General features: G+C 46.8%; 1 protein-coding gene across 2 annotated transcripts in view; it reads right to left on the bottom strand.

The window, feature by feature from the left end:
* The window catches only part of SNX8 (sorting nexin 8), a 40,191-nt gene extending 15,098 nt beyond the window's left edge, over nt 1–25,093 (bottom strand). For both annotated transcript variants that reach the window (XM_041748730.1, XM_041748731.1), the window contains exon 1: nt 24,967–25,093. In XM_041748730.1, the coding sequence (XP_041604664.1) occupies nt 24,967–25,072 (106 nt within the window). In that variant the 5' untranslated portion in view covers nt 25,073–25,093. The remainder of the gene's footprint in view (nt 1–24,966) is intronic.
* Nucleotides 25,094–27,561: the final 2,468 nt, after the last annotated feature.

Below are 27,561 nucleotides of genomic sequence, written 5' to 3'. Positions count from 1 at the left end.
ATTACTCAGCATTTCAGAATTTAAAATGCAGTTGCCTTTAATTGACCTTAAAGCTTAAGAAACAAAATAAACTAAGGCTTTAATACTTACTTGGGAACTCCAAGGGCCTCATAAAAACTCCACACAAAAACTAAATATTATGTGCTCTAAAGCAGTAAGCTCCCAAGTAAAAGAGCACATATCCCAGGGTCAATGCAATCCAGGTAGGCTCAGGAAAAAAAGAGAAGCAATTCTAGCTGTACTTTCATCTCTCCTTTCAAAATTTATATTCCTGTGATATCTTTATAACATACATAATGTAGTAGTATAGTGCATGCATGTAATCTTCAAAATGTGTATGTGTATAGATGTACGTGAATACATGTGCATGAGTGTGTACATGACTATGATGTACATGTGTATATGTGTGCAAGTGTATATATACAAGAGTATGTAAATGTGTACATAAGGGGTGTGCACACATGTGTAAATGTATGCGCGTGTGTGTCTGTGTATATATGTGTATGTGGTTATATAGGGTGTGTGTGTGTATATATATATATCACAGTATGTGCAAGTGTCTATATACAAGTGTGTGTGTGAGCATATATGTAGGTGTGTCCATGTGTGTACACAAGTGTGTATATGAGAGGTGTACATGTGTAAGTATATTGCAAGTGTGTGAGTATGCAAATGTGTGTATGAGTGTATATGTACATGGGTGTGTACATGCGCATGTACATGAGTGTGTGTGTGTGTCTATATATGTGTATATAGGAGTGTGTGTTTAAGTGTATGTGCAAGTGTGTCTGTGTATATAAACATGTGAGTATTGTGTATGAGTATATAGGTCATGGGTGTGTACACATATGAGTGTGTATACCTATGGGTACATGAGGGGTGAGTATTAAAGAGTCCCTAATATCTTAATGGCCAAAATGTGGAGACAACAGCTCCAGAAGGTTCTCCCATCCTAAGAACTCAGTCCCTTCCCATTTAAAAATATTTTGATGGCCTAAACTGTGTTTACTCAGTCTCTTCAGGGAGCACATGGACTCTCAGTCAATGAGCCAACAAGTGTTTCTTAAGTACCCACTCGAGTACAGTAATGAACAATGCGGGGTCACTGCGCTCATTAATAGGCATTCAGCATGCAGCTACAGACTGTCCCCACAGCTAGGCACAATCCAAGAGGATCCAAACTCCAGGGCAAATGGGAATCCCACTGTTACTTATCTTAACAGCACCTTGATAATGAGAGAGGGGGCCAGACACAGCACCCAAACACAAACTCTATGGGCGGGGACACACCCAGCTCTATTCTCTGATACATCCCAGCTGCTGGGGTGCCTGGCATGTAGAAGGGCCTTAAAGAAAGCTTGCCAAATGACTATTTGCTAATATTTATTCCATTTTCAGGAGTGAAAAGTAGCATGTCTGAGAAAACAAAGTCTTATGTAACTAGAGCACAGAATATGTGGAAAACAGCAAATAATGAAGCCAAAAAGGTAATGGGGAAAGAACATTTTTATCAAAGAAAAGATCTGCAAATACATATATCTGAAAAGGGACGTGTACCTAGAATAAAGAACTCCTACAACACATTAAAAATAACAGAGACAGACAAAAAAACCCAACTTAAAAATGGGCAAAGGATTTACATAGACATTCCTCCAAAGATATATATCAGTGGCCAGTAGCACATAAAAAGATGCTCAACATCACTGAACGTCATGGAAATGCAAATCACAGCCATAACAAGATACCACCCACTACAATAGCTCTAATTAAAAAAAAAAACAAGGGATCCCTGGGTGGCGCAGCGGTTTGGCGCCTGCCTTTGGCCCAGGGCGCGATCCTGGAGACCCGGGATCGAGTCCCACGTCGGGCTCCCGGTGCATGGAGCCTGCTTCTCCCTCTGCCTGTGTCTCTGCCTCTCTCTCTCTCTGTATGACTATCATAAATAAATAATAAAAAAAAAAAAATTTAAAAACAAAACAAAAAAAACAAAACACGAACATTAGCCAGGATGTGGAAAAGCCCAGCACTTCCTCAGAATGTCAGTGGCAGAGCCACTATGTGACCCCACAGTTCCACTCCTAGAAATATATCTGAGATATGAACATGTATGTTCAGAGTCCTATAGACAAATGTCCACAGCAGCGTTATTCATAGGAGCCAAAGAGCAGAAAAATCCAAGCATCCATCAACTATCAAAGAGTAAATAAAAGTGGCTTATCTTGGGGCACCTGGGTGGCTCAGTGGCTAAGCATCTGCCTTCAGCTCAGGGTGTGATCCCAGATCCCAGGGTCCTGAGATCGAGTCCCCCATCAAGCTTTCCGCAGGGAGCCTGCTTCTCCCTCTGCCTGTGTCTCTGCCCCTCTCTGTCTCTCATGAATAAATCAGTAAAAGCTTTTTTTTAAATGGCTTATCTGTAAAAATGGATTACTATTCTTCCATAAAAAGGAATGAAGGACAGATTCATGCTACAAGATGGTAAGTCAAAGAAGCCAGACACAAGGACCACGTTAGGGATGAGTCTGTGCACAAGAAATCCCCAGAAGAGGCAAATATACAGAAACAAAGCAGACTGGTCCCTGCTGAGGGCTGAAGCAGGAGGAGCCAACGACAAGAGAACTGGGGTGAGGATTGGAAGAGAAGGGGTTTCTCAGGAGGGTGATCATGGCAAGGGGTGCACCACCCTGTGAACACACCAGCATCACTGTGTTGTACACCTGACGTGACTGAAGCTTATAGTACACAAATGAAAACTATGAACACCTTACATATAAAAGGTGGGGGACACCAGTAAATGGCAAGAATAAGAACCTCCAAAAACCCTTTCTTCGACAGAAGCAAAAATGGTCAGAACCCACTTTTTCAGAACAGGAAATTGAAGGTGTATGACAAGCCAGCGTACTTTTATTGATGCAAAAACTGTTAAAACAAGGCCATCCTAAAAAAGCAAAACAAAACAAAAAAAAGGCCATCCTGGGTAGGTCCTCAATCCAGTACAACTGGAGTCCTCCTAAGGAGCAGGAGGACCACACCAAGACCCAGAGACATATGGCACACAGGGTGGGCACATGTCAGTGGAGTCAGAGATGGAAGCCACACAGCTGCAAGTCAAGGAACCCGGAGGGTGACCTGTCACAGCCAGATGCTGGAAAGGGCAGGAAGGACCCTCCCGTACAGGGTTTGGAGGGAGTGTGGCCCTGCCCACATCTGGATTTCAGACTTCTGACCTCCAGGGCTGTGAGACATTCCTGCTGTTTCAAGCCATCCAATTTGTGTAACAAATTACAAATTACAGCAGCCACACGACACACAAGAAACTTGACAAAATTCAGAGAGATCGTTAAAGTCAATGATAAGCAGCAACACCTTGAGAGGGAGGAAAATCTGATTTCTAGAGTTGCCACTCTGGTTTATATCATTTAAACTATCCAGTTTACAACTAAAGTTTATAAGACATGCAAAGAAACAAGAAAGTTGGCCAAACGTGGAAAAACCACCCGAAACTATCCTCAAGGAAGGCCAAGCATTGAACTCATTTGACAAAGACCTTACATTAGCTATCTGAAATAGGTTCCAAGGGCATCTGGGTGGCTCAGGCAATTAAGCGTTTGCCTTCAAATCAGGTCAAGATCACAGGGTCCTGGGATAGAGCCCCACGTCGGACTCCCTGCTCAGCGAGGAGCATGCCTCTCCCTCTCCCTCTGTCCCTCCATCTCCACTCACGCTTTCTCTGTCTCAAATAAATGAAATCTTTAAAAATATTTTTTTAATTAAAAATGAAATGAAGGGATCCCTGGGTGGCACAGCGGTTTAGCACCTGCCTTTGGCCCAGGGCGCGATCCTGGATCGAGTCCCACGTCGGGCTCCCAGTGCATGGAGCCTGCTTCTCCCTCTGCCTCTCTCTCTCTCACTGTGTGCCTATCATAAACAAATAAAAAATTTTTAAAAAATAAAAAATGAAATAGGTTCCAAGAACTACCAGGAACCATCTCTAAAAAGCCAAGGGAAAGTAGAGAACAGTGTTTCAGTAATAGAATATATTGGTAAACAGAAGTTGTACAAGAAAAATGGATAAAAATTCTGGAGTTGAGAAGCTCAATGAATGAAATGAAAAATTCATTACAGGGGCTCAACTGCAGATCTGAGTGGGCAGAGAGAAGAATCCGCAAACTTGAAGATAGGTCAACAGAGATTGGTCTGGAGGACAGAAAGAAGAGAGAATGAGAAGATGGACAGCCCCCCCCACCCCACCCCCCCACACACACAGGCTGGTGGGACACCATCAAGCATACCAACATCATCAGCATGAGAGGTCCAAAAGGAGAAAGGCTCAGAACAAATACTTGAATAACCTGCTAAAATTTTCCCAAATTTGATTTTTAAAATCCCAGAACCAAAAAGGCACCTGGGTGGCTCAGTCAGTTAAATGTCTGACTCTTGGTTTCCACTCAGGGATAAGATCTATCTCCACCTCAGGCTCCACATTCAGCTCGGAGTCTGCTTAGGATTCTTTCCCTCTCCCTACCCCTCTGTCCCTCCCCCAGCCCCCTGAGCACATGTGCATGTGCACACTCTCTCTCAAATAAAATTAAAAAAAAAAAAAATCCTAAGAACCCAAAGAACTCCAACTAAGATAAACTGAGGAAGATTCACATCTAGACAGATCATAATTGCACTGTTCAAACCATCCAGAGACAAAGAGAAACTTTTGAAAGCACCAGACCAGCAACTGGGTAAGATGAACAGCTGACCTCTCAGAAGCCAGCCACAGAGGCCACAAAGCAGTGGGATGGTGCACTCACAATGGCAGGAGACAAAACGGTCAACCATATTCTATATCCAGAAAAACCATCCTTACTAATAAACAAAGGAAAAATTAAGACAGCCCCCAAAAAACAGAAACAGTGAATTCACTGTGGCACTAGCAGTCCTTCCTTAGGGGAAACAAATAGGCGGCATGAAGAAAGAACAAGCACCAGAACTACACTGGTAAATATAAAGGGCAAGATAAACTTACTCCTTACTTGTAACTTTTTTTTTGGTTGACTTAAAAGACAACCATATTAGGCAATCACCAATCTGTCTTGATGGCATACGATTTACAGGGATATGTACGGAAGGGAGCTGTGAAGTAGCAAAGTTCCTACACACTACTAAAACTCAACTGCTACCATTGGTACCAAGATGGATTGGTACACAGTAAGATGTGAATTTTAACTCCCAGGACAATCCCTGAGAAAATAACAGAACTCATACAGTGACCAAAACAAGGGAATTTAAATGGTACGCTAGAAAATACCGATTGGATGTAAAACAAGGCAATGTTGGAAGAAAAGATCAAAGATAAAAGTAATGAAAGAAAGATAATTCAGGGAACACCAAGAAATCTCTATTAAGATGAAGTTTTCTCTATTAAGCACATACTAGTTTTGTTCTTTTCCTGATGGTTAAAGTAAGATAATATCCCAAGACAGAATGTACACTCAGTAATGATTACCAAACAGTCACATGCTGCCAAAGAATCTGAACTCTGACCACAGGAGAATCTAAAAGTCAGAACCAAAAAAAAAAAAAAGAAAAAAGAAAAAATTAAAGTCAGAATCCAAAAGGCACATTGTATTTTTTTTTTAAGATTTTATTTATTTACTCAAAAGAGACACAGAAAGAGAGAGAGGCAGACACACAGGCAGAGGGAGAAGCAGGCTCCATGCAGGGAGCCTGACGTGGGACTTGATCTGCAGGATCATGTCCTGGGCCGAAGGTCTCCAGGATCATGCCCTGGGCCAAAGGCAGGCGCTAAATTTTGTTTTTGTTTTTTTTTAAAGATTTTTATTTATTCATGATAGTCACAGAGAGAGAGAGAGAGAGAGAGGCAGAGACACAGGCAGAGGGAGAAGCAGGCTCCCTGCAGGGAGCCCAGTGCGGGACTCGATCCCGGGTCTCCAGGATCAGGCCCTGGGCCAAAGGCATGCCCTAAACCACTGCACCACCCAGGGATCCCTAAGGCAGGCGCTAAACCGCTGAGCCACCAGGTGTCCCCAAAAGGCACATTTTAAATCAAAGACACAGCACACACTCTTGATGGGTCTCCACCACCCTCAGAATAGCCCCTCTGTAGAAATTTCAATCTTAAGAAAACTACGATCCCAAGTATCACTTTCCTGAACCAGGACATCCATGGTTTTTCAAAAAATGTTTAAGAAGGAAAACAGATCATTTCAGATCAGCTACCCTGTCATGTAATGGCCCACTAGCCATGGAAAGAACAGGAACACAGAGAGGAAGACTCTGGTTTTCTGTGGGAATAAATATCAAGTTCACGGACAGGACCCCAATGCGCTCATGAAATGGAAGATGCACTGCACACCCACCCAGCCCCGACAGGTAACATAACATAGACAGAGAGGCAGCTAAGCCCCCATACTGAAGGGCTACAAAGGATAGGCTCTGACACAGGTGTGTGCAGACATCTGGGCTCATATCCTCATCATGTGGCCCAGCAACTGACCACCTCCAGGCTTAGCATTTATCCTCAGTAAAACAGGGGTAAGGATGCATGCCGCAGGGCCCAGCCCTCATCATCTGCACCTCGATAAGGGCAACAACCCCTCAGAGGCCTCTTTAGTGGTATTCCCTGCCCCAACCCTTGTGGCACAAAACCGCTCAACCACAGGGTTTGGACTCAACCCAGAACCTGCAGCTCAAAGCATGGCCTTCAAATGCCACCCACTGCCCTCGAGATGCTGGGAAGGAAGCCGCTCTCAGACCCACAGGCACAGAACCTCATGCTAATTCCACTTTGCTCCAATGGCCCTTGTGAGGCCAGTGCTGAAAATAGCTACTAGAAATCATTCAGTAATCTCCCCACCTCCCCTCCAGATTACGGTGTTTGAACTCAAAAAGCCTTTGTACATTCGTGCACTAGAATGTAGAACCAACTGCCCATAACAAGGTGTTTGGGGCCGTGAGCCCCAGGCCAGCCTGCAGACCAAGGCCTCACATGGGGCAGGGCAGAGGCCCAGGACCTGCTCCTCTGGACACCGCACCACTCAAGAGACGTGCCTGCTCCAGGGTGACTATGAGACAGACAGCCTGGCGAGTGTCAGAGAAACAGGCACACTGAAGGGAACTGCATCTCTCAAGCCAGCCGCCAATGCCCCGTGCCACCCCCAGCACATGCCGCTGCCTCCCTGCAGCCCATACAGGCTAACTGTCCGTGAGCACTCTTCAGTATCTGTTCAGGTGTGAAATTTGGTGGCTCGCCAAGCCAGCTAGGCACAGATGAAAAGCAACAAAACGTCACACAAAGATGGCTATCCTAAAAAAAAAAAAAAAAAAAAAAGATGGCTATCCTTCCCAACCTGTTTCCATCAGAGCCTGCGGAATGCAGTCCTGCTATGGGCAAGCACCTAGAGACGTCTAGCCCCCGTGTTCTGACAGCAGCTATCAGCCCCACTCACCACAGCCCGAAGCCTTAGGAAACCAACAGGATGTGCCTGGTGAGCCATGCTGTCACACATGTCCCTGCTTTACCTAAGCAAGCCTTCACAAACGCTGACCGATGCAGAGGTCACGGGCTGGGAAGCTGTACAGTGGGCACAGGCCAGTCACTTACAGAGGCCACACCCAGCCTGCCTGGCCACCGCCCCCATGGCACGCTCGCTGACCCCGGCTGCACTGAGCACCGGAAAGTGTTCTTCAGCCCACTCCACCCAGACCTTCCCTGGCTTCTCAGTGCTTGGAACAGCCCTTCCCAGCATAAAGGGTTTCTCAAACCACAATAGGTCATTTGTCCTCCAAAGGCAGCGAGGGAGGAGGGTTCCCACTGTCCAAGGTTCAGCAGGCCGGTGGATCAGAACACGTCTTCTGATGGATTCCAGGTTCATTGTCATCCCCCTCCACTGCTATCCTCACCTGTCCATTTGCCAGAGTGTGGGATGACAAGGGCCAGCAAGAAACAGCACAGTCTTGGGGTTAAAGCCTCCCAAATCTGAATCACAATCGCCTGGTGGGCTCAACCAGGCGATTATGTTACAATGCTGTCGGGTAACATAAGGGCTGGCAAGGATGTAGAGGGACTACAACCCCTGTGCGTGGCGGGTGGCAATGTAAAATGCCACGTGGGTAGCTCCTTACAATATAAACAGAATCACCACATGAGCCAGCAATCCCACTGCTAGGTCTATCCCCAAAAGAACTGGAAGTAGGGACTTAAGACACTTGCTCACCCACGTTCATGGGAGCATTATTCACAAACCCAAAGGTGAAAGTACCCAACATGTCCACAGACAGATGAACATAATGTGGTCCATCCACACCACAGAACATGATCTAGCCTGAAAGGAAGGAATCCTGGCACCTGCTCCAACATGGATGAACCCTGAGGAGACGTTGTGCTCAAGGAAAGAAGCCAGACAGAAGAGGACGGACACTGTGTGATCCCACTTCTAGGAGGTCCCTGGACTCGTCAAATTCACAGACACAGAGAGTGGACAGTGGTGCCAGGGGCTGGGGGTCGGTTTTTAATGGGGACAGCATCTGGAGACAGTGACGTTTGCACAATGGTGTGAATGTTAACACCACAGAACTACACACCTGAAGATGGTTAAAATCGTATGTCATGCAAAACATGAGAGACTCCTAACTCTGGGAAATGAACAAGGGGTAGTGGAAAGGGAGGTGGGCGGTGGGTTGGGGTGACTGGGTGATGGGCACTGAGGGGGGCACTTGGCGGGATGAGCACTGGGTGTTATGCTATATGTTGACAAATTGAACTCCAATAAAAAAAAATCGTATGCCATGTATGTTTCACAGTTGGAAACCCACACAGATTACTAGGCTCCATCCCAGAGTCTAGGGTGGATCTAAAGAATCTGAGTTTCTCTAACAACCTCCCAGGTGAAGCTGCTGCTGGTCCAGGGGTCACAGCAAGAACCACTGTTACAGGATGAGCAGAGGAAGGACCCACAGCCCAAATCTGACAAAAACCAGGTAGGTGTTCATAAATGCTGCCATCACGCTTCACTTACTTGGCAGAGAGGGCAATGACCAATGGCATTCCAGATGACAACTTTTCCACCAAAATAACAGGAAATAAAACAAGCAGGGGTTCCCGATTTTCAATAGGAACATTCCTTGTCAGGCTCATGAAAGAGGTTTCTACCCATGATCAAGAACTGTTCTAGGCTCCTCGGTTATTCTGAAATTCAGCTGTTCTCAGGAAAGAGAAGTGACAAAGTCCTGGTCCTTACAGTGGCCATGGCCTTAGAACTGAGAGTTCAGCAGGTGGGCAGCCAGGAAGCACTGTGAACCCCAGGGTGGGTGGCGGACCACTCACTTGGGAGTTCAGATACACAGAAACTGGGACGCCTGGGTGGCTCAGAGGTTGGCTTTCTGCTCAGGTCGTGATTCCACGGTCCCAGGATCGAGTCCTGCACTGGGCTCCCTACATGGAGTCTGCTTCTCCCTCTGCCTCTCTCTCCTACCTCTCTGTCTCTCATGAATAAATAAAATCTTTAAAAAAAAATACACAGAAACTTTGACAGCCTCAGCTTTGTTACCCCTTGGATGTGGCTTTCTCTTACTGAGTGGCCCGTGACTTATTTTATCTACCATTACATTCTTTAAGTAAAGAAAACCACCCAGGGCCCCTGGCTGGCTGAGTCAGTTGAGCATCTCTTTATTTTGGTTCTGGTCATGATCTCAGGGTGGTGAGATCCGAGCCTTATAGCTGACTCCTTGTTACGCTGGAGTATGCTTGGGATTCTCTCTCTCTCCCCTCTGCCTCTCCCCCTCTCTAAAAAAAAAAAAAAAAAAAAAGGTAAAGAAAAAGAAAACCACTCCACCCTACAATGCATACATATCCTATTCGCCCTGCAGATACTCCCCACATGTATAGGGCTACAACAGACACACAGGTGATTTTTTTCAAACATGAAGCGAGTTTCAATGGTGTACATGACTACGTTTCTCCTTCAAGTTCTTTGTAAAAGGAAAAACTTCCTAAGCTCTTTCCCATTCACGTAATACAATCATCACGAACACAGTTTTCCTTTCATTCAACCTTTGTTCTTACCTTTTTTTAAAAGATTTTATTTACTTATTCATAAGAGACACAGAGAGGGGGGGAGGGCAGAGACACAGGCAGAGGGAGAAGCAGGCTCCACGCAGGGAGCCCGACATGGGACTCAATCCTGGGTCTCCTGGATCAGGCCCTGGGCTGAAGGCGGCGCTAAACCGCTGAGCCACCGGGGCTGCCCTGTTCTTAAATACTTTTTAAATACATTTACATTTGTTTTCATTGTGAAATATTTCAAGCGTACATAAATGTACAGAAAATACCAGAATCCTTCTATCTACCACAGAGATTTCACTGAAGATAACACTGTGCCATATTTTTTCTGGGAAAAAAAAAAGTCAAATACAGAAAAACATGTTACATATGCACAGCACCCTCTCCCCCTTTCCTATTCAAAAGTGGCCACTACCCTGGAGCTGACAGAGCATTTGCAGGTAGGTAGGCCTCTGTGTTTTCTAAGTATCTGTAAGCATCTAAAGTGCACGCAAGTATATTTCACATATACAATAAACACAATTATTTCCTTTCTCTCAGTTTTACTTTCTCATACTGGAAGAGAGCATGGTACATAAAACTGCACACATCGACTCTGCTCGGCTCAATGAACTGATACAGCAGTGTGGCAGCATCCAGAGAGACACACAGGTTCCCCACATCCCCTTCTCCCTTTCGGCCACTGCCCCACCAAAGGTGACTGCCACCTTCCAGCCCCACACGTGATCTTCACCTGTTACATAGTGGAATCAAGCCATAAGTTCCACTGACTCTACTTCTACTCAGCATGATGTGTGAGGCCCATCCGTGTCACCACATGCAGCTGTCACCACTACATGCCCCACTGTATGATCAGGCCACAGTTCACCTCAATCTGGACACCTGGATAGTTCCCAGGTTTTCCTATTACACACCACGCTGCCAGGAACACTTAGCACACGTCGTGTGGTGTGCACATACACTCATTTTTTGCTGAGTTCATTCCTTACAGTGAAGTTCCTGGGCCCCTGGATTTCACGTGTCCGGCTTAGCAAATACTTCCAGTTTTCTAGAGTGACTGAGCCACATCGCACTCCCATCAGCAAGAGGTCCCAGTGGCCTCACACACGGACCACTCAGTATTTTACCCATTTCTCCCTCAACATTCTGGTAGGGTCTAAGCTTTTCTATCATGGTTGCCAGTAAATCACCACTTCATCTTGATTTTTTACATAACAACCATTGCTCCATCTTCCTAAGAACTATTACCTGTATAGATTGCACAATATCTCAGGTATGCAACTAAAAATCAGATAGCCTTTCTCCCGTTAACTGTTTCCTGCTATTGAAAATAGTGTGAAGAATAGCCTCATTCACAAAACATTTTCCTGAATTTTTTTATTCTACCTTTAGCATCAAATCCTAGAGAATGTCACTTTTTTTTTTTTCCTGGTAATGGACACTTCCTCTAGATGACTTTTATACACACGTATGTTGAGCAAGATTTTCTTCAGAAACCCTCTTCAGAGCATTAGTGCAGTGACCTTGGTAACCTAATGGATGTACCACAGTGGCATTAAAAAGAGAAAACCAGCACACCTGGGTGGCTCAATCAGTTAAGCATCTGACTCTTGGCTTCAGTATAGGTCATGGTCTCGAGATTATGAAATCAAGCCCCACATCCGGCTCTACACTCAGAGGAGTCTACTTAAGATTCTCTCCCCTTCAGCCCCCACTTACACATGCTCTCTCCTGGTCTCAAAGAGAGAGAGAGAAAGAGAGAGAGAGAGAACTAAAATTTTAGCTTCTGACCTGTGGATCAAAATGGCAATCACCGAGGGGAACAGATCATAAAAAAGCTTCCTCAAATCCACCCCCCCCAAAACTGTTCTTTTATCCTTTCTCAGCCAGTCAGCAGACACTCCTCTCCCGCTGCCCCTCCACTCACCTCTTTAGCCCCAGCCAACTGCAGACCCACTCCTCCACTTCCTTCAAATCTTGGCACAAACAACATTTTCCCATGATATGTATTCGGGGACAACTGCAATTTGCACCCTTTCCTCCCCCCAAGTGCTAACATATGTCACTGGCTCGGTGCATCTAAAAGTTGCCCACCTCCCACTACAAGACCATCAACTCCAGGAGAGCAGGCCTCTTTATTCTGTGACACTTCCTTTCCTGATGATCAAGAACACCACCCAGCACATAATAAGTGCTTAATCATCGTTAGCTGACTCAATCAGAGGACTCAAAGTCATGTGTGCAAGAAAGCCACCTAGAGTAATCAAGGCCTGCTATGTTTTCTTAGGCAGGGCAACCACCTCCTGCCCATTCCGCACCAAATCTCATTATGGTCTGGCCAGTGACAGGAATCGTGCCTCAGTGAGCTGTGGCAGGAAGCAAAAGCTGGTAACACAGATGCCACTGTGGTGAGCAGGGACAGCCTCACAGTGGAAGCATCTCCTCACCTCCACCACGGCCTCTCTGCCAATTTTTGGCTATATCTACTTTTTCCCCAAAATAACGTAAGGCAAAAACTCTGATTATATAAAGCTGTAATATGCCACATGGATAGTCAACCTGCACAGCAAGAGAAGAAAGGTTTTCATCTTCCTGCAATGGTGTTAGTGTTTTTATCTTGAAGCAAAGTAAAAAATAAACAATCTCTTCAGGTCCTTCCAAGTCCTCCAGTACTTCTTAGCTGAGTATTTCTGAACTGAATCCTCTCCAAAGTTCAAACAGTCCTTTAACAGTAAAGTGTTTCCAAAGCCCCATAAGAGTCTAGTGATCCTACTCTCTCGTTTGAATCTCCTTACTGAGCTTCCTCACTGTCTCATCCACTGGGTTCTCCCACACCCCAGCATTCACCAGCACCCCACCCCAGTTCAGGGAGTTCTGGCTCCCACGCTAGGCAGCATGGAGGTGGCACACAGCATGTGCACAACTGGGTCTCCATGTGCAAAGGAATGCCACCAGACCCCTCCCTCACACTATACATGACAGCCAAAACATTTAGGTCCAGGGTCCATTGTGAAAGCACTAAAACTACAAAACTCTAAGCAGAAAATACAGAATTAGATCTTCATGACTTTGGGTTAGGCAGAGACTTCTCAGTCATGACACCAAATGCACAAGCAAAAGAACAAAAGGGATCAACTGGACTTCATCAAAGTTAAAGGATGTCATGCTACAAAACACCATCAAGAAAGAAAAAAGGGGATCCCTGGGTGGCGCAGCGGTTTGGCGCCTGCCTTTGGCCCAGGGCGCGATCCTGGAGATCCGGGATCGAATCCCACGTCGGGCTCCCGGTGCATGGAGCCTGCTTCTCCCTCTGCCTGTGTATCTGCCTCTCTCTCTCACTGTGTTCCTATCATAAATAAATAAAAAAAAAAAAAAAAAGAAAGAAAGAAAGAAAAAAGACAACCCACAGAATGGGAGAAAAGACAACCCACAGACTGAGAGAAAACATGGATGAATCATGGATCTGATAAGGGACATGTGTCTAGAAGATATAAAGAAATTCTGAAAACTCAAGTTTTTTTAAAAAGACTACCTAACTTTAAAATAGACAAAGGATGGGCAGCCCCGGTGGCTCAGTGGTTTAGCGCTGCCTTCAACCCAGGGCGTGATCCTGGAGACCTGAGATCAAGTCCCACATCAGGTTCCCTGCATGGAGCCTGCTTCTCCCTCTGCCTGTGTCTCTGCCTGTGTCTCTGCCTCTCTCTCTCTCCCTCTCTCTCTCTCTCTCTCTCTGTCTCTCTGTGTGTCTCTCATGAATAAATAAAATCTTTAAAAAAAAAAAATAGGCTACGGATTTGAACAGATTTTTTTCCAAAACAGATACACAAAAGGCCAATATGCACATGAAAAGATATCCAATCACAATGAGATTCCATTTCACATCCACTAGGATGGCAATAATCAAAGACAGTAGGGATCTCTGGGTGGCACAGCGGTTTGGCACCTGCCCTTGGCCCAGGGCGCGATCCTGGAGACCCGGGATCGAATCCCACGTCAGGCTCCCGGTGCATGGAGCCTGCTTCTCCCTCTGCCTGTGTCTCTGCCTCTCTCTCTCTCTCTCTGTGTGTGACTATCATAAATAAATAAAAATTAAAAAAAAAAATCAAAGACAGTCACAAAAAATAAATAAATAAAGGGCAATAACGAGCATTGGTGAGGGACATGGAGAAGTTGGAGCCCTCATACTTGCTAGAAAACAGTCCTACAATCCCTCAAAGGGTTAAAGATAGGTAGTAACTGACCCAGTATCTGACCCAGTAATTCCACTGCTAGGAATGAAAAATATGTCCACACAAAAACTTGTGCACGAATGTGCATAGCAGCATTATTTATAACAGTCAAATGTGGAAACACCCCAAATGTCCATCAACTGATGAATGTGTAAGTAAAATACAGAGTCTCAATACAATGGAATACTGTTCCGCCATCAAAAGGAATGGCATGCTGGTCCACGCTACAACATGGCTCAACCCTGACACAATGATAAGTGAAAGAAGCCAGGTACGGAAGGACACGTAACACATGTTCTATTTACATGAAATTCTCAGAATAGGCAAAGCTGTAGGAACAGAAAGATTAACCTGGATTAGGAGGAAAGGGACCTAGGGAATGAAAACTGACCATGATGGGTACAGGGTTTCTTCCACAGCAGATGAGAATGCTCTAAAATTGGTGATGTTGATGACTGCACAATTCTGTGAACATACTAAAACTACTGAATTGCATACTTCCAATGGGAGAATTACATGGTATGTGAAAAAGATCTTCATAAAGCTGGTACAAATGTTTGATGAATTCCCTTCTTCTCTCCAGTCCTTGTGAATAAAAACCACTTCTCTGTGCCAGTGCTGTGCCTAGAACACAGATGGCTTGCAATCTTGAATGAAGGTGTCTGCTAAAAAGGGGAAAGATCATTTACCTGTGAAATCTTCTGGTTGTAAAAAAAAAGAAAAGAAAAGAAAAGAAAAAGAAAAAAAAAAAAAGAAATCTTCTGGTTGTTCAGGCATAAGCAGAAAAGTCTAGCTGGCAATGGTATCACAGAAACTTCCAGCGGCGCAAGGGGTCCCTGTCGCTGCTGCCCCGCCCCCATGGCCATGAAGCTACGAGTCAGAACTGAAAGCAGCCATTGAATGCAGAGAAACAGAGCCACCCTTAATAATTGTGTCTCCCACTCTCCTTACCTTTCCCATGAATTCAAAGGCAGGGATGAAACTGCCATCTGGACAGCTGTGTAGGGTACCAACCCCATTCAAATAAGGGCCATTCCCAACAAAACCTTTTTATGCCTGGAACCTTACTGAATGCTTTACATCTCTTCAATAATAAGTAGGTACTTGGTCCCATTTTACAGATTTGAAAACAAGTTCAGCTAAGCAACAGAGCCTGCCCGAGGTCACAGAGCTGGCAAGCTGAGTCGCAGAGCCAGAACCTGTGTCAGGCTACCTGATGATCCTGTGTTCCCTCCTTAACTCACGGGGAGAGGGGCAGGGAAAGGTACACCCCATTCTCGGGGCCAGAGGTCAGATGGTCTCAGTGCAAATCCCTGACTCCTGTGTGACTGTGAACCAACCACTCGCCTTCCCCCACCTTGCTCAGTTTTCTCGTCCCTAATATGGACACAATATCATTTAGGTCACTGTTCAGCTCCAATAATTTTTTTTTTTTAAGAAAGTATGTGAAAGCATCTAGCACAGCGCCTGGTGCTCAAGCTTTTTTTTTTCCAAAGACCTGCAAGCCAGACACGAAATCTCCAGATGAAACCACAGACCGAATGAACTGCAGGCCTGGTGTGTTCGCTGCCACAAGCACCGGGATCTGCACCATGACCACGGCATCTTGCTCTGGTCAAGACCTGAAAACAACTCCCAAAGTTCATGCTAATCACAAACAGATCATGGGTGGTCCCTGGGATCTCAGGGACGTGTGTGTGTGAGCCACTCGCACACAAATAGCACCTTCTCAGGCTATGAGTGGCTACTCCTTTCGGAGGGAGATGCAAGAGACCAAACCACAGAGGGGGAAAAAAATCACAGGTCTGTTTCCTGAAGACATCACAGAACTGAAGCTGAGTGCCAAAAACAGTCACCTCTCAGATGATTTCCTCTGACTGAAAGTGGAGCAGGAGGAACCAGCACAGAAGCCGTCAGATCTCTGCTTCGCCACGAATCTCACCAAACCTGCTTCTCAAAAGGCCCCATTCAAGTTGGGTCTATTCCTCAAAAAACCTCTTTGGTCTCTCACTTTTGGAATGTTTACATGTGGGGAGGCCCAGTGACTTTTTCCCGAGTTTAAAAGGAATACTATTTTAGCTAATTTGGGGAATCTTGGGAGTAACTTACAAAACAGGAGTTCAAAATTCCTAAAAGATTCATGGTCTCTCTCTTAAACTAAATTCAATCTGGTTTTGGTTTTTGTTCTTTAAACCCTCACCCTGGGTCTGGTTGGTTCAGTCTGAAAGTGACTCAGGTTTTCTAGGATCTCTTGCCGTGAAAGTGAAAATGTTCCAAAATATCCAGCAGGACTAAGTGCGTCTCTATCCCAGTGAAGGCTAAGGAGAGCCCACATTCACAAACACATCAGGCCCCACTAATAAAATTCCAAGCAGTCACTCGTATTATAAGCCAAGTGAGATACAATTAAATCCATTTGAACAAAACTTGACTGGTCTATGGAAGGAATCACAAAAAGTAAGACAAGGTCCCTGCCATCCAGCTGCCTGCGGGGCAGACCATCAAGAATGCCGTTAAATCAGCCGGAGAAAGGAACGCCCTGGAAATTGGCGTGAACTAATTAGGAATTGTAAAGAATGTCACAGTAAGAAAAACATGTAGTTGGTCTAGCCCCCACAGTCAAATGGGCACTGAATGTGGAGACCTAGTTTCCCAGGCAGAGAAGGCTGGACTCTCCTCTGCAGTCTGCAGCCAAAATCAGTTCACTACGATAATCTGAATATCTTCATTAGAGGAGGGAACTCGACCCATGTTTTACAAAATTTGCTTTTGAGCGCTGTCATATTCTGCTCAATGGGAAACACACTCCGTTCGTCATCAACCCCCAGTTCCCCAGACAGACTAAACCGGGTGGCCCTAGCAGCTACACGCGGAGCTCAACATGTGGGTAACATTTCTCCCAAGAAACCATCATCGCTCGTACACATGCCTCCTGCGCTACTGAGCCCTCCCATCATCCCATCGCACCATCCAAAGTGCATCCCCTTCCTGGAAAAAGAAAGGCAACATCCTACAATGAATGGTCCTCTGTGGTATTTCAAGAATGGTCACACAGAACCAACTCGCTGTACATAAAACCTTTCAGAGAGGGAAAGTCATGGCCCTGAACCTCAAGGGAGGCACATGAAAGGCAGGCGCCAAGATGCAGGCCTGTGGGGACCATAGCAAGGAGGTGGTATCTACTGATTCAGAACCAGAGCCGCATACTCACCTGTGTGTGAATCCCACTCTCCAGTCCTGGCCCAGTGATGGGACCGCTGGACCTCGGCTTCCCTGTCTGTAAAGTGAGAGTAACAGGCTACTGACTTCACAAGATGACTGTGAGGGGAACAGCATCTCCTCCATGACGCCCCACCAGGACATCTAGACACAGGAAGCACTCTGCAAGCCTTCACCATCAACACAACCCATACGCTGTTCCAAAAAGAATGCCCTATATGGAAATCCCTCCCAGGAGGAGGCAGAAGATGGGACACTTTGGACCTATGACCCAGTCCGTATTGGGAAACAGGCCCCTTCCGTAGGATGCACCTAACCTCTCAACTTCTGCAGGGACTCCGAGAGGCTCCTGACTTCACTGTCCGTCCTGAGGAGCAATACCAGAGGCCCACAAGACACCTAACATAAAGAACTACACATATAGACCTCCCTCAGAAGAGCTGCAAATGCGATCTTAAATCTCCCTTTGGCACAAAAACCCAGCAGTGAGTAGCATTTCTCAGGAGCTGAGAGGTGAACTTACTGTCCCAAAGACAATTAACGGTGCTAAGTCATGACTATTACCTGACTCCTTGATAGTAGATGACCTTGGCCAAGGACATACCGTGAACAGCAGCTGAGGTCCCCCCCACAGCTGTCCTGCTGTGACATAGTCCAGTGGCCCTCAGGTCTAGGTTCTGCTGGTCCCAGGGACCACCAAAGCAGCTGAACTCACCAGCGCCAATAATATTCAGACATAAACATCAGAAATGGCAGAAGCTGGGGGGGAAGGGGGTCTCCTGCCTATTCAGTGCAGGATACTCCATTAGGAGTGGACACTGACACAACAAAACACGTAATTCACTATAAATATATTTCCGGTATTAACTAGAAAGTAGAAACCAAGGGCATTCAAAATGCCTACAAAACTACTGTAAAACAAGAGCCCTTGTACCCTCCTCCGCTGGAAAAACTGTATTGTTAGCAGGCGCACTTGACGCCTTAGGATCTCAGGTTTTCTCTCTGTGTTTTCCATTGTGAAATAGATCTCACTCACACACACACACATACACGGAAAGGGGTGTAACATATCTATGGACAGTGTAACAAAATTTTATCTCAAATACCCACCCAGGTCAAAAGTTAAAAGACCACCAACATTCTGAAAGCCCCCCCACCCAGCATCCCTTGTAGGTCAAACCCCCTTTTTCCTACCAGAGTGACCACTGTCGAAGTTTCATGGTATTTTGCTTGCTCTTCATTTATAGTTTTATCACCTAAGGAAGCATCCCTACACAACAGAATCTAATTCTGCATGTTTTTTAACTTAACAGAAACTGGAGTCAACCAATACATGTGTTTTCTCTGGCTTCTCTGGACACTTTCAGTGGAAGGTAGAGGGGCTCAGTTCTGACATTTGCAAAGGTCCCTGAACAAGTGACCTAAGGGCATCTCCCAGCTCTCAAAGCCAGATAACAGAAACTCTGATTCAACTGCACAGCTGATAACAGTGGTCACCTCTAAGGTGGAAGAAACTAGCTTAGCGGGAAACAGGCTGGAGGACAAGTTTTAACATTTGTTCAATTTAAAGGATCATTTTCTGAAAAACATGTGACAAGAGTATCTTTAGCACAAATGGCATGACATTACCACTTTAGAAGCACAAAGAGAGCTTGATGCATTATCATGCAGTCATTAAACAGATAATGATGAAAACTATTTTTAGCATGTAAAAAAAGTTCAGGGACGCCTGGGTGGCTCAGTGGTTGAGCGTCTGCCTTCAGCCCAGGACATGATCCTGGAGTCTCAGGATCGAGTCCCACATCGGGCTCCCTGTGAGGAGTCTGCTTCTCCCTCTTCCTATGTCCCTGCCTCTTTCTCTCTGTGTCTCCCATGAATAAATAAATAAAATCTAAATAAATAAATAAATAAATAAAGTTCACTGAAAAGACCAAGCTATAAAGTGTATATACACTATGAGGACAGCCAAGTAAAAAGCATATGCAAGGGAAAAAACGAAAATACAGTTGACCCTCAAGCAAAATAATGTTTAGGGGCACCAACCTCACCCCCTGCACAATCAAAAATCTACATATAACTTGACTTCCCAAAAACTTAACTACTAACAGTCTGCTGTTGACTGAAAGCCTTACCAATAATAAAATTACCAATTAACACATATTTTGTGTATGGATCATATACTGTAACCATACTGTAAAATAGAGGAAAAAAATGTTAAGAAAATCATAAGGAGGGGAGCTCTGGGTGGCTCAGCGGTTTGGTGCCTGCCTTTGGCCCAGGGCGTGATCCTGGAGTCCTGGGATCAAGTCCCACATGGAGCCTGCTTCTCACTCTGCCTGTGTCTCTGTGTCTGCCTGCCTCTCTCTCTCTCTCTCGGTCTGTCTCTCATGAATGAAATCTTTAAAAAAAAAAAAAAAAAGAAAGAAAGAAAATCATAAGGAAAATACATTTACAGCACTGTACTGTATTGACCGCATACAAGGGGTCCTGCACAATACACACCTGTGTTGCTCACAAGTCCAGTGCATGTTAAAATGCAGCAGTTGTGTTAAAGTGGTGGAATTATGGGTGAGTTCTGTTTATAAAATGTTTGTACTTGCAGTTATGTTCTTGTACAACTTTCTCCTCCAGTGCCAATTCCTGTACAACAATGCAATTTTACTGGTTTGATTACAACTCATTCATGAGACTCATAGTGAAAAAAACTTGACCAGCACAGATCAGTTCTGAAAGATCCTCAGATCACGGAGATGGACTTCTCAGAAATAACACCTCACCACAAATCTCCCCAGTCTCCACTGAGCTTCCCTGGAATCAATCAAACATCACACAATTCCCCTTCACCTCTGTTGAGCACATCAACTCCAAACTGACCAGGAGTCCTAGAAAACCCCACCGAACACCTGCTCCACAGACAGAAACAGCCAATGTGCCCTCCTCCAGAAGCCCAGTCAACAGAAAACATGAAGTGTAGCATCAGAGTCCCCCGTGAGTCAAACGACTAATAGAACATGCATCTCAGGACATCCTGAGCCCTCTGTGCTACAGGGTATTTCAAACCTGACTATTTTAACAAAGGACGTCTACCCTCCTGAAGTCTGGTCATGGTTTTTGAGTTATTCTATAATAAAAACACACAGAGAGCAAAAGCACTGAAGTTCTTCAGAGGGTAACATGATTGGGAGTCAGTCTCCACCTACCCTAGGGTCCAGGTATCCTACCTGCACCCCCAGCCAACCCTGCTTCACAGACAGGCCACCCTTCAAGTCTCTCCACAGCAACCAGTATGGGCAAACATCCCTTTTTGTGTTGTGTTTTTCTTAGGAAGGAAAAAATAATACCAAAACAGAATTCCCCCACCCGGAACACATCACTTTCTTACTAACCACAAATTCTGGCAAAATCTGTTCTACACAATAGTGATTCAGTTAGTTCCTCTTTCTTCAAATTGACACATTTTACCTTGCAAATTGTGTATGTCTGTATGAGAGTTTAAAGATCGACAAAGGAAACTTAATATTTCCACAATGATTGTTACCAAATTAAAATGATACTATCCATAAAAAAACTTATGACAAAAATGTAATTCTACTGAAATGTTTAAGCTTTTTCTACATAGCAGATCTTACTCTAATCCTGGGAGGTAAAGAAAAATAACAGTTTCTGCCTGTTGGGAGTTTACAATCAAAATGTGTGTAGTAATGGGGAGAAGAATGGACAGGAAGAGTTTTTTCCTGAACGCAAACAGCACTTTGAGGTAGAATTTAACCCAAACATATATATCTTACGTGACAGTTCAGTGAATTCTGACGACTGTGCACCCAGAAAAGCAGCAGGCGAGGAGTGGTGGCTGGAGCAGAGAAAGCAAGGAAATTGCCCAGGCATGCAGAGAAGGTGGGGGCCCGTGTGCAGGAGCTGGGATGATGAGCAGAGCTCAGACGTGACCCCAGAGAAAACCAGAAGACAAATGGCTGAGAGCTTCCTAACCAGATGGAATGTATGGAATGCCATCAAGTGAGTCACACCAACAGAAGTGAAGCTGATTCTCCCATGTTCTAAAGACCAAGTTTAGGTCCATCAGATTGCAGGAAAGCCGGGCTGTGATACATGGTGGTCATCTGTGTGTATTCTTATTCAGGATATGATGCAATCTCAAAAACTCAAATTATACAGTCAAGCATATATCACATTCAATCCTTGCCATTCTTATTCTAAGTCCCAACTGCTGAGCTTTATAACCTCAAAACAGGCCCTGAAATAAAATCTCATCCTGCACAGAGAACAAAATGTTCCCATCAGATACTGTGATAGTAATAATTTAAACATAAAATCTCCAAAGGCACTATGTTCAAAATGAAAAAAGAAATGTTTCAATATGGAAAAAGATCCACTCCTAAGAAAACAGGGAAAAGGTATGAATGGTGAGTTGAGAGGCCACACAAAATGAAACTATAACAAGGAACTAAACCCCACTAATACTGGTGGAAATGAAATCCAAACAAAAATGAAACACTTTCTGAATGTTTGTAGATCTGCAGGGAGTTTATAGAAATGGTAGTTAGTGCCCAGGAGGTTATGAGGAAATGATGTTCTGAACAGGGAACGCTTCAATTCCAGGAGTAAACTGATGGTAGCCCCACAGAGGATAAGCCCTCAGTATCTGCTGAAACTCCCAGGGTAGCTACTTGTGGGAGGCATAATAACGCCCCCACCCACCCACAGCCCTCTACAACTAAGTCCTGGAAGCTGCATCTGTTGTTTCCATGGTTAAGGGGAACAAAGGTAGCAAATGGAATTCAGGTGGCCAAACAGCTGACCTTGAAATAGGCCACAGGTTGTGGATTATCCAGGTGGTTGGTCGTCCAGGGGTCCTCAAAAGTAGAAGTAGTAAACAAGAAATGGGGAACCAGAGAAATGACAGCACGAAAAAGACATGGCTCATGGTTGCTGGAGAAAAGGGACCATCACGGAGGAATGTGGGAGGCATCTGCAAGCCAGAAAGGCCAGAAAGGCCGGAAAACTGATTTTCCCCGAGGGCCTCCAGAAGGAAGGCAGCCCTGCCCACACCTGATAGTAGCCCAAGGAAACCTATTTTGAACTACTGACCACCATCCAGATCTGTGAGATAGTAAGTGTTGTTTAAGCCACCATGTCTGTAGTAATTTGTTACAGCAACTGCAGAAAACTAATACACTACCCTAGGGAAACATAACCACATGTGCTCGAGAAGGTATGGGGTTTCTAAGTATGTATCCTTTTAAAATATAAAAACAGGGTGGAGAGAATCCATCCCCAACCCATAACAAAGGTCACCTCTGGCAAAGAGACGGTGGTGGGAATCGGTGTGAGATTCACTTAGTTAATAATGTTCTACATTTTTTTAAAGAAAACGTATTTGTCCATGTATAGCTTAATAGAAAATTAAATTTTTAGGGAGTGGGCAGCCCTGGTGGCTCAGCGGGTTTAGCGCCACCTCCAGTCCAGGGCGTGACCCCGGAGACCCGGGATCGAGTCCCACGTCGGGCTCCGTGCATGGAGCCTGCTTCTCCCTCTGCCTGTGTCTCTGCCTCTCTCTCTGTGTGTCTCTATGAATAAATAAATAAAATGTTTAAGAAAAAAATTTTAGGGAGTTACCATTCACAGATTAAGCTTCAAAGCATTAGAATATGACCCTTAATGTTGGAAACCAGGGAACGCGATTTTCTCTGACAATCCCAATGGCAGTACAAAGACCCAGACTTCACAGTCTCCACAAGTAATACCTCAAGTAGGCTCTGCCTGTGTAGACAAAACACCAGAAAAGAGAAACCATTCTATATTCATAAGCACAAACCCATCAACAAACCAAAATCAGCCTTGACTAAAAGTGAGATATGCATTTACGGTCAACGGACAAGATTCGGTCTCAAAGCCTTAGGTTTTCTGCCTCTAGCCCACCCAACCACGACTACCACCTGGACATGCCTCCTTAATACTTGCCCAGTTTGGGCAAGTCACTTGCCTCTGGGTTTTATTTATCCCAGTGTAAAAAAGGTCTGTTCTACCACTTTACCTGTGTCATAGGACCGTCAAAAGGTTTTAAATGGGATGCAATGACAGGCTGCCTCCCACAGTCCATGAACCTCACTTTGAGACTCCCCTGGCTATAGAACAGCACTCTGTAACCAGAGGTGCTACCATGTCCTCACAGTGAGCACGCCTAATAAAATCCCCACGGCCCCCAAGAAGGGCAACTACCACGGTTATTCCAGGCAAAGTCATAGGGAGGGTATGCTGGGAGGGCGGCCATCCATAAGTGGAATCCAGTGGGTAAGTCCTGCCATGTGGGGGACGCCTGGGTGGGTCACTGGTTGAGCATCTGCTCAGGTCGTGGTCCTGGGATCAAGTCCCACATCCGGCTCCCTGCATGGAGCCTGCTTCTCCCTCTGCTGTGTCTCTGCCCCTCTCTGTGTGTCTCTCATGAATAAATAAATAAAATCTTAAAAAAAAAAAAATCGACTGCGGTACCCAAAGGTGCAGACGGTGCAGAGACCCCTGAGCCACCACCATATGCAACCAACTATGAACTGCTTTACAACCCGAGCCAAAAAGCCAATGACAGCCTCCCGTTTCCAAATGGGACCAACCAAGGGGTCCAGGCTGGGGCCCCGGAATCGGTGAGGCCCATTGCCCACGCCGGGCTCAAATGTGTGACCTCCAGAACAGCAAGTGCCATCACATGCTTCCCCTTACACAGCTACAAACGCAATGAAAAATTACTCAAAACCATTTCTGGGAGTGGGGGATTTCTTTCTAGATGCAGACACACCCAGGAGCCTTTATGTCAAGGAGTCCAGTGCAATGCCCACCTCCCAGCAGCTTCCCCGCCACTCCCTTACCTGCTCCCCCCAATGAATAAACACTCGCGTGCCCTCCAGAAGTCACCGTAGCACAGCCCCCTGGGGACACCTGGCCACACCCCCAGCGGGGTCCCTCGACCCTGTGCCCCCTCCCCGCCTCCGACCCGCGCCCAAAGGCCGCAGTAAAGGCCAACAACGCCGCCCCTACATCTGTTCTCCACCTGGAGGGGACTAAAGGAGGGAACTTTCCAGGAGGGACCATCCTACAAAAGCCAAGCCCCGCGCACGCTTTTCCGTGCTGACGCCCATTCACGAGGGCACACGCACTCAGAGCCAAGTCTGTCCGGTCCGCGGCGGAGAGCTCGCGAGTCCCGGGCGGCACGGCGGGGAGCGGGGAGCGGGGGCCGGGGCCCCCGAACAGGGAGGCGCGGCCAGGACGACCCAGAGCAGGTGCGCAGGTGCTCGGGTCCCCCGGCCCGCGGCGCCCTTCTCAGCGTGGCGGGGGCGCGCGGGGCGCCAGCGGGCAGCCGGGGAGCCGGGGGCCGCGGGGCCCCGGGGGCGAGGGCGGGCCGGGGGCTGCGCGCGGGAGCAGGGGGACCGCCAGCCGTACCTGCCGCCGGTGGGTCCGCCTCCTCGTCAGCCTCCGCCTCAGCTGCCGCCACGACTGGAGCCGCGCCTGCCTCCGCGGACAGCCGGTCCATCAGGCCGCCAGTCATGTGAGCGCTAGCCACGTGACTTCCTCCGCGCCCGCCGGCCCGCCACGCCACGCCCACCCCGCCCGGCCACGCCCCCGCCACGCCCACTCCGGGGCGGCCACGCCCCTTTGTCTGGCCTGGCCACGCCCACCCGGGCCGGCCCCGCCCCGGCCACGCGGCCACCGGGAGGCCTGGCCGGCGCCCCCGCCCGCGCCGCTCGCCCCCTCGTCCATCCGCTAGCTCGGCCTGTGGTCGTCACACTCACCTCTCCTACGGTTACTCTGCACTTCCGCGTGGGCGGCCCCCGCGTCCCGGCGCGTCCTCCACTCACCCTCGGTCCTCAGCCCCGCCCCGCCCCTCACCGACGCACCCATCCCCCCTCTCTCATTCATGCATTCATCCTCGCTCCCACCCCCGCTCACTCACCCGTCCACCCCCTTGCTCACCAACCCACACACACTCATTCACCCGCTCCCTGGCTGGCTCACTCATTCATCCGTCCACCCCCTCTGCTCACCTGCCTTACCCGCCCCTTACCCGTTCACTCCCGCACTCCCACTGCCCCCGCCCTCCGACCGGAGTGCATTAGGGGCCTCCCGATTTGGAGGGTGGGACGCTAGAGCAAGTGTCCTGGCTGTTCCCAAATGAGGCTGTGGGAGCTCCGGGAACGAGGAAGGGACCCCCTGCGGGGCGGAGCCTGAACTGATGCTGGGGGTGAGGAGTTATGCAGGAGGAGGAGGCAATGGCCTCCAGCTGGCTCAAACTTTCTGAGGCATCAAGCAGCTGGAAACGCTACTGCCGTCCTCCTGGAGCTAAAGTGTGGGTGCAACATGGCAGAAGAGGAATCTGGAGCACAGGAAGGGCTCCATCAGGGAGGATCTCCTGATGTGGCCTACTGACACCCCCTGGGAGCTGGCAACCCCATCAGTAGTCCAGGCCCCATGTCCAGGTCCTTCCCCACATTGTCCCTTCTTGCTACAGCCACTGGATCCTGCCCAGGTTACAGCACCCAGGAAGTCCCTGTGAGCTGGCACAGGCAGAGATGCTCTCCCCCACCATAATCTTGCAAGTGCTGGTCCCTTCCACACATGGACTTCCACAAGTCGCAGGGGGACACTGCAGGATCCTGTGATACACAGCCCCCATCTGATGCTGCTTCCTTCCGCATCCTGGCCTTCCTTTCAGCTGCTCTTGCATCCACTGTTGTGCTCAGCACTTTCTAAGTCTCCACCCCCCAAACACACACACACTCTTTAATATCCGATATTACTCGGTTATATATCTCTGACCCTCACTAGATGATTAAGGTCTTTATTAAATGTCTAAGAGTTCACTGCACTTTCCAAACTGTAAAGCACTGTACGAGTACACAAATAGACATTATTTAAGAACAATTGCATAAATATATTATTTAACACCCCTGACACAGGCCCACACAGAGTTCTGGATCTTTCCAACTTTCCAACCACCTGGGGAGAGTTCGAATACATTCAGCCTGGAGCCCACCCCCAAAAGTTCTGATTTAATTCATATGGAGTGTGGCCCAGACTCGTGATTTTTTTTAAGCTCCCCAGATGACTCTAACATGCAGCCCAGGTGGAAGACCACTGTTCTATGTTGAAAGTTCATTTTATTCCTGCAAACATTGCCTACGCATTTCCTAAGTACTGAATTTTGTGTGGTGGTGGTGGTGATGGTGGGGAACACAAGGATACAACAGGATTTTCACAGCAGAGTGAAGCAGCTTCTAGGCCTGGAAACAGAGGTGTTGTGGGAGGAAAGGGGAACAAGCAGTGGGTTCCAACATTCATTTCTGAACGCCCCCAGAAAAGGGAACTTGGTCCTTATAGGTTGTGGCTCCATCGCCAGATATCTCTAACGGTTAGGAAGTTCTTGGAAATGTGCACTGAAATGTGTCTGCCCGCAACTTCTTTAGATCCCCACTAAAGAAGACAAAACTTTACACTATTTCTGTTTCATTCAGGGAACAACAGCAAATAGAAAACTAGAATTTATGACTTGTAAAACCTTTCAGTTAATGGCAAGAATCCAGTTATATTAAGTCTGTTCAGGGGCGCCTGGGTGGTTCTGTCGGTAAACCATCTGCTTTTAGCTCAGGTCATGATCTCAGGGTCTTGGGATGGAGCCCTGCATTGAACTCCCTGCTTAGTGGGGAGCCTACTTCTCCCTCTCCTTCTCCCTGCCACTCCCCTTTCTTGTGCTTGGTTGCTCTCTCTCTGTCAAATAAATAAAACAGACTGTTCATCTGTTACTCGAATCACATTGGTTGCTTTCCATTTAGGAAAATGAGAATGACATGGGCAAACTGACGATTTGGAACACACAGCAGAGTCAGGATTTCACGACGAAGATGGACATTCAGAAAGGGTCTATTATCAGCTGTCCTACCAAAATGCAAGATTTTCCACATCCTGCTTGGGACCTTTCAAAAGGGTTATTAAAATGCTTTAAGTACTGTACTTCGACCATTATTCTAGTTGATGTATTTC

This window comes from Vulpes lagopus, chromosome 3, assembly GCF_018345385.1.
Source record: "Vulpes lagopus strain Blue_001 chromosome 3, ASM1834538v1, whole genome shotgun sequence".
In the NCBI taxonomy this organism is placed as follows: domain Eukaryota; kingdom Metazoa; phylum Chordata; class Mammalia; order Carnivora; family Canidae; genus Vulpes; species Vulpes lagopus.
Note: the sequence above shows the minus strand (reverse complement) of the source record. Positions and strands in the feature narration are given on the sequence as shown.